Source organism: Salmo trutta, chromosome 26, assembly GCF_901001165.1.
Source record: "Salmo trutta chromosome 26, fSalTru1.1, whole genome shotgun sequence".
NCBI classification, from domain to species: Eukaryota; Metazoa; Chordata; class Actinopteri; order Salmoniformes; family Salmonidae; genus Salmo; species Salmo trutta.
In genome coordinates this window covers 1,908,923-1,921,600 of record NC_042982.1, presented here as the reverse complement: position 1 = coordinate 1,921,600, position 12,678 = coordinate 1,908,923, and the positions used below count along the sequence as shown (strand labels likewise).

At 41.9% G+C, this 12,678-nt stretch overlaps 1 protein-coding gene across 11 annotated transcripts in view; it reads right to left on the bottom strand.

The window, feature by feature from the left end:
* Positions 1 to 12,678, bottom strand: part of LOC115162869 (leucine-rich repeat and calponin homology domain-containing protein 3) — an 81,647-nt gene that overhangs the window by 54,847 nt on the left and 14,122 nt on the right. For all 11 annotated transcript variants that reach the window (XM_029714335.1, XM_029714331.1, XM_029714332.1 and 8 more), the window contains exon 2: positions 7,754 to 7,898. In XM_029714335.1, coding sequence (XP_029570195.1) covers positions 7,754 to 7,898 — 145 coding nt within the window. The remainder of the gene's footprint in view (positions 1 to 7,753; positions 7,899 to 12,678) is intronic.

Sequence of the window (12,678 nt, the reverse complement as noted above, 5' to 3'; positions counted from 1 at the left end):
GGTCTCATGCTAACAGTATTTTCTGTTTGTTCTGTCGTGACAGGAGCAGGCGATCCCAAGACTTTTCTTAAAATGATTGATTAGCTTGATGCTAGCAAGCTAAGCTATTGCTAGCATTTTGAGAGTGTTCATACTGAACCAAGCATAGGCACAAGCCATTAACATTTAGGCTAGCTCAGTTATCGATCAATCAATTGAAATAGCAAACGTGTATAGGTGTAAGCACTAGTCCTTTGCATTGCCCAGGTTAGTTTAATGTTTAGTTCATGTGAGCCTAGTACTGTAGTTAAAGTGTAAAGCATTTTGACTAAGTTTTATTTTCTCATTCCTGTAAGAGATAAAAGCTAAGAGCTATATTCATGTTTATATGAAAGGTACTCATGGTATATATATATTGTGTGATCCTGTTTGTAAAACAGGTCAGGTTTTTTGAGTATGGATTCAGTTCCACCAAGGATGGCGAGCCGCCAGAACCCAGGACATCCATAAGAGTTGCATGCAAAAACCTATTTCCCTTTTGTGGTAGGATTCTTCGTTACAAGACATCATTGCACCATCCCATGGGACTTTCATAAGCACATTTAAGCACCAGCGTTTGATATGCACAGTCACTCACATTTGATTCCATCTCATAGTGGTTTATAAGTCAGTATTTCTGAATTTGGTTGTATTTTTCTGTGGATTCATGTTAATTGTATTTAAATTAAACTTTGAACATTAAAATCTGAGATACCCTCAAGATTAAAATCAAGTTGGCCTCCTGAGTGGTGCAGTCTAAGGCACTGCATTGCAGTTGCTAGCTGTGCCACTATCCTGATCCTGATTCGAGTCCAGGTGCTGTCGCAGCCGTCCGCGACCGGGAGACCCATTGGGCGGCGCACAACTGGCCAAGCATCGTCCAGGTTAGGGGAGGGTTTGGCCAGGCAGGGATGTCCTTGTCCCAACGCTCTCTAGCGAGTCCTGTGGCAGGCCGGGCGCATGCACACTGACACGGCGTACGGTGTTTCCTCCGACACATTGGTGCAGTTGGCTTCTGGGTTAAACTGGCATCGTGTTAAGAAGCAGTGGTTAAGTCGTGTTTCGGAGGACGCATAGCTCTTGAGCTTCCATTCTCCCGAGTCCGTACGGGAGTTGCAGTGAGGAGACAGGACTGTAACTACCAATTGTATACCACAAAATGGGGGAGAAAAAGGGGTAAAAATAGAGTTGAGTGCACCCTAGTAAACTATAGGCGGGATTAGGGTTTGTCACGACTTCCAACTAAGTCGGCTCATCTCCTTGTCGACCGCCGAACGAACGTCACCGGCTTTCTAGCCATTGCCGCTCCATTTTTCATTGTTCCATTCCCTAATCGCACTGCATGTACTTATTCCTCTGTTCCCCTCCATGTCTTTGTGTGAAATTGCTTATTGTTATGTGGTTATTGTGACGCGCCAGGCTGTTTCCATGTTCCGTGTTTGTGCGTGTTGTATGTTTATTTGGTACATTAGCTATGGTGAGTGTTTTTCGCGCTTTGCACTTTTGCCTTGAGGTTTGACGCAGTTTGCGTCCGTCTGTTTGTTCACTCCAGCCTGAATAAAATGTGCGCCTGTTCACAACTCTGTTATGTTGGCACAACTGCCATATTGCATCTCCATTCCTAAGCCCTTGCTTGGAAGTGTACTTCACCACACTGCCAAGAACCTTGCCCTCATCCAGGCCAAGGTGGCGAGACACGGTAGTGATGACACCATAGACCTTGTTGATCTCTGCACCAGACAGGATCCTCTTACCAGCATACCTGGGGTCCAACATGTATGCTGCGGCATGTATGGGCTTCAGGCAGAAGTCTTCACACTTTTTGATGTATTTCAGAATTGCAGTTTCCTCTGCTTGGAGCAACAGTGAAGTGGATAGGGCAGTAGAGATTTCTTCTCTTACATCTGCAAGCAGACTCTGAACATCAGACAGAATGCCATTGTCTCCCTCAATCCGCGCAATGGCTACTGCTATTGGTTTCAGGCTGCTTACCACTCTCTCCCAAAATACATCATCCAGGAGGATCCTCTTGATGGGCCTGTCCATGTCGGCAGACTGTGATATGGCCATTTGTTGGAGAGACTCCGTCCCCTCCAGGAGACTGTCAGTCATGATGACAACACCACACAGGTGTTGCTGGGCAGCTTCAATGTGGTGCTCTTATTCTTCTCACTTTGATTGGTGAGGTAGATTGCTGCTATAACTTGATGACCCTTCACATACCTAACCATTTCCTTGGCTCCCTTGTAGAGTGTATCCATTGTTGTCCATGCCATCCATGATGTTCTTGAGGAACAGATTCAATGCATGAGCAGCACAGGCAATGGGTATGATGTGAGGGTAGGACTCCTCCACTTTAGACCAAGCAGCCTTCACGTTCGCAGCAGTAATTTTTTATTTAACTAGGCAAGTCAGTTTAGAACTAATTCTTATTTACAATGATGGCCTACCAAAAGGCAAAAGACCTATTGCGGGGACGGAGGCTGGGATTAAAAAAAATAAAAATAATAACAAATAGGACAAAACACATCACGACAAGAGAGACAACACTACATAGAGAGAGACCTAAGACAACATAGCAATGCAGCAACACATGACAACACAGCATGGTAGCAACACAAAACATTATTGGGCACAGACAACAGCAAAGGGCAAGAAGGAAGAGACAACAATACATCACGCAAAGCAGCCACAACTGTCAGTAAGTGTCCATGAGTCTTTGAATGAAGAGATAATACTGTCCAGTTTGAGTGTGTTTTGCAGCTCGTTCCAGTCGCTAGCTGCAGCTAACTGAAAATACCAGCGACCCGGGGATGTGCGCGCTTTGGAGACCTTTAACAGAATGTGACTGGCAGAACGGGTGCTGTATGTGGAGGATGAGGGCTGCAGTAGATAGCTCAGATAGGGGGGAGCAAGGGTTTTATAAATAAGCATCAACCAGTGGGTCCTGTGACTGGAACACAGAGATGACCAGTTTACAGAGTATAGAGTGCAGTGATGTGTCCAATAAGGAGCATTGGTAGCAAATCTGATGGCCTAATGGTAAAGAACATCTAGCCACTCAAGAGCAACCTCACCTGCTGATCTATAAATTATGTCTCCGTAATCTAGCATGGGTAGGATGGTCATCTGAATAAGGATTAGTTTCGCAGCTGGGGTGAATGACAAGTGATTACGATAGAGGAAACCAGGTCAAGATTTAACTTTAACCTGCAGCTTTGATATGAGCTGAGAGAAGGACAGTGCACCGTCAAGCCATACTCCCAAGTACTTGTATGAGGTGATTACCTCAAGCTCTAAACCCTCAGAGGGAGTAATCACACCTGTGGGGAGGGGCATTCTTCTCACCAAACCACATGACCTTTGTTTTGGAGGTGTTCAGAACAAGGTTAACTTCTTCGGGCTAGGGGGCAGTATTCGGAAGTTTGGATAAATGAGGTGCCCAATGTAAACTGCCTGCTATTCAGGCCCAGAAGCTAGGATATGCATGGTAGTATTGGATGGAAAACACTAAAGTTTCCAAAACTGTTAAAATAATGTCTGAGTATAACAGAACTGATATGGCAGGTGAAAACCCGAGGACAATCCATCCAGAATTTATTTTTCAGCTCACCACTGATTACAATGGCTGGGAATGGGAATATAAAAAGGAAGACCTCCCAGATTGCAGCTCCTATGGCTTCCACTAGATGTCAACACTCTTTAGAAAGAGTGTCAGGCTTGTTTCTTGAAAAATGAGCTAGAATTTGTAGTTTTTCAAAATGGCTCCCATTTTGGCTGTAGTGTTTGTTGCGCATTCCGGTGAGGACGTGCACTTCGTTATTTATCTCCGGTAATGGTCTCTGGTATTCTCTTTCTTAAATTTGATCGCTTATTTACATATTAGGGTACCTGAGGATTGATTAGGAATGTTGTTTGATATGTTTGGAGGAAGTTTATTGGTAACTTACGGGATTAATTTGTATGCATTTTGAACGAGGGAAACCGGTGGAGTACTGAGTCAATGACAATGAAACGTACTTTTATGGGATATAAAGAAGGACTTTATCGAGCAAAAGGACCATTTGTTATGTAACTGGGGCCCTTGTGATTGCAACCAGATGAAGATCTTCAAAAGGTAAGTGATTTATTTTATTGCTATTCCTGACTTTTTTGATGCCTCTGCTTGATTGGAAAATGTATGTAATGCTTTTGTGTGCGGGGCGCTGTCCTCAGATAATCGCATGGTGAGCTTTTGCCGTAAAGCCTTTTTGAAATCTGACAAAGTTGCTGGATTAACAAGAAGTTAAGCTTTTAAATGATGTATGACACTTGTATTTTCATGAATGTTTAATATTACGATTTCTGTCATTTGAATTTGGCGCTCTACAATTTCACCGGATGTTGTCAAGGTGGGAAGCTAGCGTCCCAATGATCCGTAAGTTAAGGGTAGAGGAAGCTTGTTGGACACTAAGAAAGCTTTGTGGTAGAGCATTTAACACAAAATCCGGGGAGGGGCCAGCTGAGTATAAGACTATCATCTGCATATAAATGGATGAGAGAGAGCTACCGACTGCCTGAGCTATGTTGTTGTTAAATTGAGAAGAGCGCAGGGCCTAGGATTGAGCCTTGGGGTACTCCCTTGGTGACAGGCAGTGGCTGAGAGAGAAGATGTTATGACATTATACACTGCACTCTGAGGTAGTTAGCAAACCAGGCCAAAGACCCCAGAGACACCAATAGTCCTTCGCCGGCCCACAAGAATGGAATGGTCTACCGTATCAAAAGCTTTGGCCAAGTCAATAAAGATAGCAGCACAACATTGCTTAGAATCAAGGGCAATGGTGACATCATTGAGGACCTTTAAGGTTGCAGTGACCCATTCATAACCTGAGGAAAAAAACAGATTGCATACCAGAGAGAATACTATAGACATCAAGAAAGCCAGTCAGTTGACTATTGACAAGTTTTTCCAACACTTTCGATAAATAGGGCAAAATAGAAATAGGCCTATAACAGTTAGGATCAGCTTGATCTCCCCCTTTAAATAAAGGACAAACCATGGCTGCCTTCCAAGCAATGGGAACCTCCCCAGAGAGGAGAGACAGATTGAAAAGGTTGGAGATAGGCTTGGCGATCATAGGGGCAGCAACCTTACAGAAGAAAGGGTCTAAACCATCTGACCCAGCTGTTTTTTTGGGGTAAAGTTTAAGGAGCTCCTCTGGCACCTCAGTGACTGCCTGCAGGGAGAAACCTTTTAGCTGGGCAGGGGGAAAAAGAGGGAGAAGCATCGGGGATAGTCACATTAAAAGGGGAGGTGAGGAAATGTTGGACGGGCAAGGAGGCATGGCTGAGTCAAAATAGGAATCCTGACTTAATGAAGAAGTGATTAAAGAGCTCAGCCATGTGCTTCTTGTCAGTAACAACCTGATCGTCAACTTTAAGGGACATGGGCAGCTGTGAGGAGGAGGGTTTATTCTCCAGGTCTTTAACCGTTTTCCAGAATTCTTGGGGATAGATGTACAGAGAGAGAACGGATCCTTAAACTAACTAACTTTGGCCTTCCGGATAGCCCGAGTGCACTTATTTCTCATTTGCCTGAACGTGAGCCAGTCAGCCTGAGTATGCGTGTGCCGAGCCTTTTGCCAAATGCAATTCGTTGTGGAGTAACTCTGCAAGATCACGGTCGAACCAGGGGCTGAACCTGTTTTTAATTCTCATTTTCTTTATGGGTGCGTTTTTGTTAACAACACCACTGAAAATATAAAAAAAGAAGGTCTTTGACAGAGGGGATCAAGCTGATTCTATACCATTTTACAGAGGCCAGTTCATGAAGGAAGGCTTGCTCATTGAAGATTTTTAGCAAGCATCTATGACAAATCAGGACAGGTCGTTTCACTGAGCAGCCATTACTAACACAGGCTGTAAAACAGTGATCACTAAGGTCATTACAGAAGACACCAGACTAATACCTATCAGGATTATGCCTGTCACCAGTGCAAATACCTTCTGTTGTCCAAGGTCATTGATGACTGCCTTCAGCTCATCTGCAATGTGGAGACCAGTGTGTCTGTTGTCCCTTGTGTCTGTGCTCTTGTAGAATATTGGTTGAGGGGTGGAGATGATGTAGTTAATTATGCCTTGCCCACGAACATTCGACCACCCATCAGAGATGATTGCAATATAGTCTGCTTTCTCTATGATTTGCTTGACCTTCACTTGAACTCTGCATCAAGCAAATTAGTAGATAACGCATGTCTGGTTGGAGGGGTGGACACGCTGGACGAAGAACATTCAGAAATCTCTTCCAACACACATTGCCTGTGAGGATCAGAGGTGAACCACTTGCATACACAGCTTGAGCAAGATATTCATCAGCATTTCTCTGACTACGTTCCTCCATTGAGTTCAAAAAACTTCTGGAAAACTTTGGATAAGGTGTTCGATTCATAATTTTCACCTTGAATAGAAGTAGAGGGACTTTTGTCAGAGGTTGCTTTTTGTGAGCGCTGAGGGAACTTTATGCACTTGGCCAGATATTTCTTCATTTTTGTTGCATTCTTCACATACGATTTGGCACAGTATTTGCAAATGTACACAGCTTTTCCTTCTACATTAGCTGCAGTGTAACGTCTCCACACATCAGATAGTGCCCATGTCATTTTCCTGTAAAGATTAGAAAAGAGAAAAAACCCAAATACAATTCCATGTACAGATAAATAGTTAAGCAGTTAGATTAAACAACTCCTTTGTAAGATGAATGTTTTAAAATGAAACATGTATGGAAACAGGTGAATTAACACTTAGTTAGCAGGCTCAAGCAAGCTAAAACCCACATGGTAGCAAAAACTAATGAGCAGAAATTGTTAACAAGTTAGATATTATTTACCGTAATTTCCGGACTATTAAGCGCACCTGAATATAAGCCGCACCCACTGAATTAAAAAATATATATTATTTTGAACATAAATAAGCCGCACATGTCTATAAGCCGCAGGTGCCTACCGGTACATTGAAACAAATGAACTTTACACAGGCTTTAACGAAACACGGCTTGTAACAAAAATAAATAGGCTTTAACGCAACACGGTTTGTAACAAAAAGTAAACATTTTTGCCGTAAACAGTAGCCTACCAAGAAAGTCATTGGTCACTATCTTCCTCCTCCTGTGCACTGAAACCATCTCCTTCGGTGTCGGAGTTGAATAGCCTCAGATTTGCTTCATCCGATATTGGATCGTTTTCATTGTCGCTCTCGTCACTTTCATCCGGAGGCAAATCCCCCGCTGAGCCCTCTTCAACACGCAGCAGTCCAGCCTTTCGAAACCCGTTGATGATAGTGGATTTTTTGACAATGCTCCACACTGTCAGGACCCACTGGCAGACTTGACCATAAGTTGCTCTTCGCATGCGGCCCGTTTTAGTGAAGGATTTCTCCCCACTTGTCATCCAAGCCTCCCGCTGAACACGGAGCGCCACCTTATATGCACGATTTACACTGATGTCGAGTGGCTGCAAATACTTTGTTGTGCCCCTAGGAATCAGGGTGACAAAATGACTACCGTAACCAAAAAAATATGGAGACATTTTGGGGGGGAACCAGTTGGGGAACCCTGCCCTACACTACACTAGCTTATTTAGTCACAAACTGAAATTAGGCAAACTATTCGTTTTAGAAACCAGGAAATGGCAGAGCAATTTCTGCATATTAGAACTTTAAGTAGTTTACACCACTGGTGTGTGTGCACACCCGTTACCTTATGTTCAGGTAGGTGAGGGCCTGGAGATTGAGAAGACTCTCAGGCAGCGAGCGCAGGCAGTTCTGGTAGAGGTTAAGGTGTTCCAGAGAGACAAACATACACACCTCCACGGGCAGTTCTGGCAGACGGTTTCGGGACAGATCTAAACAAGGGGAGAGAGACGTATACGTCATGCCACAGTTTATTTCATTTATTCAACCCTTTATTTGAGCAGGTGATTTGGCTGGTTTTGTTTTCACACCTGTAGGTGTCCTAGTGTTAGGCCCATTTGGCAGACTGAAGTTGGTTAAGAACACATTCTCAACGGCAAGAAAGGCTGTGTTTGGATCTAGCCAGGGTTGTATTCACTATTTTTTTTTTTATATATTTTTTTTAATTTCACCTTTATTTAACCAGGTAGGCAAGTTGAGAACAAGTTCCCATTTACAATTGCGACCTGGCCAAGATAAAGCAAAGCAGTTCGACAACATACAACAACACAGAGTTACACATGGAGTAAACAACATAGTCAATAATACAGTAGAAAAAAATAAGACTATATACAATGTGAGCAAATGATGTGAGATAAGGGAGGTAAAGGCAAAAAAATGCCTAGGTACCAAATAGAAGAAATTGTACTGAAACGGAGTGATTACTTGAACTTGGTATGCACTAATGAATAAAACTCAGGACATTTGGGCCCAACCCAACCCATAATCCTGTGACAAGTGCCATGGGATCTTTAAGGACATAGGTTGTCATCTCAACTGATGGACAGCACCCTTTACAGGGCAGTGTCCCCAGTCACTGTCCTGGGGAAAACCCTGCACAGCAGCTACATTTACCATGTGTTCTGTAGGCCTAAATGGACAAAGTCCTTAATGAATAAAACAGATGTATTTTTGTTTTGTTCCTTTCAAAAGTGTAAATCAGAATTGTTTATAGATATTACGAATACTTTGGTTTGCCAATAACATAATACAAGTATACTAAATGTACAAGTCCACTCAATTAGCAGGATACATTTAGAAACACTGTCAAAATGTCAAACTGAGATGTGCTTATTGCCTGTGGAGTATGTGACCCCTATCCCCTCCCTCAATCCACATAGCTTCTGGGTCCACTCTGTTTGCTAGCCTAAAAGCTGGTCATTTCTTATTAGTGTTACGCTAGCTGCATAAAAATATGGTACAGTGATGACACACATTTAAGTTAAAGATATGATTTAGTGATTTTGCTATCCTATTCCCAAGCATAGGTCTTTATTTTCTTCACTGCTTATCGTGATGTAATACTGTGATAAGAACTAGGGGTGAATGCTGAAAAACTTATCTACAGAAGTACTCATTTTATAACTAAAAGGTATTTTAATAGACCACTCATTCTGACTAAATGTGTTTTGTTGGTTTATATACGAGTAGGCCTGTTACAGACAGCAACACAAAAGACCATTACACACAAACAGTCTCACACACCCGTGACATCTGAAAATAGCCACCAAGCTGACAGAGATAAAGGAACGTTCTTCTCCCTCCAGTCAGATCAAAGGCCTCAGTATCTTTAAGCAGCTCTTCTTGTGCTTGTCTAAATAAGTAATGCCAAACGAGCCTAATAGCTCATTCTTATCTTCCTATAGTGGACCACCGGGACCGCATTTTCCATTCATAAACCATGCCGTGGACGGTTCTAAAACTACTTGCACGTTGTTAACCATTTGTTTAGACTTTGCTCCGTCATGTTACCTTATTAGCTAACTAACTACCTGTTAACTTGACCAGTATATCCAAACATTTGGGGGCACAGACAGACAAAAGGGATAGCTTTTTCAGGAGTTCATGATCATCTGCGAGCAAGTATTTCTGTGTGTGTCTGTCACATATTGTTCAGTAATACTGTGCAGTGAGTGTTGCTGTATCCCGATGGCATTCCCAGCCAAGTCGTCTATATTTGTCCCCTGCAGCTGTGTGAGGATTCAGGATACAGGAAGCTGCTGCTCTCCGCAATGCTGTCTGCTTCCTACGCCAGCCAGGCTCTCCCTCCAACCAAAGACAACCACGCTGAAAGATGCCCAATGACAGAAATATGGGCTAAGTCCAAATTCTCTCTCCTACTGTTGTTCACTCAATTAGGTTGGGAATTTTAATTTTCTTCTCTTTTAACAAATAGAAGCCATTTCCTTTCCAAACTGTTCTCCTGCAATTGAATTTTTTTCTTCCGCTGACAGTCCCAACTCAAATCATCTATTTGGTATTTGCCGCGTACGCTGCTCAAATTAGCCTTATGAGCCTATTTTAATAAACTATCCCCCATAGTAGAAAAGTTTACCTTTTCTATTGGTCAGCTTGTCGAGAAAGAAATAGCTTAAAGAGTCTCCAGGACAGTACGATAAATCCCAAAGTAGGCCGAGGCTACATAAAAAAAAACTTGAAAAAGCAATGAATCTAATGCAACAGATCAGAACGTTTAGCTTAACATTTTTATAAACTATTATTCTTAAAAAATCTTAGTGCAGCAATGTGCACAAGGCAATAGCCAAATGTACATTTGCGCATAGCCTAACGGACAATTTAAAAAAGTAAAAAAAACTAAAAACAATAGAACATGAGAGAAATAGGCTACTGGTTTTAATGGCATAAGAAGTTTTTATAAAACAATTGCCTCGAGGAATAAGGTCGGATTTTGCCTAGGCTACTTCCAAGCAAGGTAAAACATGCCTAATAGTATGTAGTAAAACGTTCAGCTTTCAAACAATTAACATTTTACATTTTAGTCATTTAGCAGACGCTCTTATCCAGAGCGACTTACAGTAGTGAATGCATACATTTCATACAATTTCATGCATTTCTTTTGTGTACTGGCCCCCCGTGGGAATCGAACCCACAACCCTGGCGTTGCACACACCATGCTGGCGTTGCAAACACCATGCTCTACCAACTGAGCCACAGGGAAGGCTATATGTTTTCAAAATGCATAATGCTTCCAGCTTATTGCAAAGTGATGAAGCCTGCCTTCCGTTGCCTTTGAATGACGAATGGGAGGCGCGCTTCAATTACCAGTTGAGAAATACAAATATTAGCTATTTTTTAATTGTGGCCCAAAAACTATTTTTAACACACGATTGGATTTAGAATTGATGCTCAATGATTGGGCTTATAAAGGCTCTGTTTGTATGATGTGCGCGTGTGAAAAATAAGGTTCATAACGAATATACACACACGCCAATTTAATTCCACAAATTATGCAAGTGAACTGCTATTTTCCATCAACGAATAGGCAAAAAAAAGCAATTGTCCGGTGTCATTTATTTATTGGCATTTCTATTTATTTAAACGGCCAAAAGCCGGCTAACGGAAACCCTGATCAGGATATATGATAAACCGAGTAGCAGCATATATTATGAAAGCAAGTTAGGCTTGGGCGGTATCCAGATTGTCGAACCTTCATACCATCCTTGTGCCATTGCGGGGTATTCAGTATACACAATCCTTTCTTGGAGCTCTACGGACAATTCCTTTGACCTCATGGCTTGGTTTGTGCTCTGTCATGCACTGTCAACTGTGGGACCTTATATAGACTGGTGTGTGTCTTTCCAAATCATGTCCAATTAATTGAACTTAGCACAGGTGGATTCCAGTCAAATTAAAGAAACATCTCAAGGATGATCAATGGAAACAGGATGCACCTAAGCTCAATTTCGAGTCTCATAGCAAAGGATCTGACGATTTATAAAAAATAAACATACCTTAAGTTTGCTAAAAATTATATTCTCATATTGTGTCCTCTGTAATACCAGTGCCATGCTTGGAAATGCATGATTTTATCCAAGGTTAATGGAAACAAAATTCAAATATGTTTCATATGTTAAGTATTGTGACTCCTATAAATCGGAACTTGCAGTGCTGTATTCGCACAGGCTCGATGTACACTTACTGGACCTGAACCACACACACACACACACACACACACACACACACACACACACACACAGAGTACATTCAAAATCCCTCACACGCGCTGCTACTACCGTTTATCATCTATGCACTTTACCCCTACCTACATGTACATATTACCTCAATTACCTTGACTAACCTGTACATTGACTCGGTACCGGTACCCCTTGTATATAGCCTCGTTATTGTTATTTGGTTTTTAGTATATTTCCTTTAGTACAGGACCAGTAACAAACGGAAAATGTTACATGGCGATGGTTGTGTAACTAATTCTGGGGTTGGAAGAATCTATGCGAAATGCCAGGGGAATGGATTCTAAAAAAGGTACCAAGTTAAAATTACTTAGCAAAACATTCCTTGCAAGCTCAGATTTTTATTATTTTCTTGTGAGACACTTGATTCCGTCTTATTCTGAAATAGATTCATAGAATTGACGAAGGGGGTGGGGGAGGGGTCACGAGAAATTGTGGAGTTAATATTGTGAGTAATTGTAGAGTTTTGAAAAAGCAATTGTGTCCGGCGCCAACATTGGGATTGCCAAACCTAAAATTACCTTTTTAAATTGTTTGTTCATAAACATGAAGGGCATTGTAGTGCGGTGGTTACTTAAAATAACGGAGGAAAAGAGAGACCAGTCATACACGGGAGTAAATTGTTAGACTGGGTGGCGAGATAAATGTAGCCTTGTCTAAGTGTAGTATAGGCTACATAAACGTTGGGACGGATTAAAACAGACGGTTAAAGAGTGGAAGGAGGACAGTGCCCTTCCTGTGAACAAGTTATCATGTTAAGTTTTGTATGTGATTTAAAACTTGTTCACCTGGTAAAGTAACATATAGATTTGTGAAATTAAAGAAAATGGGAAGTCAAATGAAAAGCAAAATGGAAAGAAATCAAATTTAAAATAGTTTGAACAAATGTCAGTAGTGAAGCTAATAGCAGCGATGCCCACAACAAGTAAAGTTGTGGCAAAATGGCTTAAGGACAACAAAG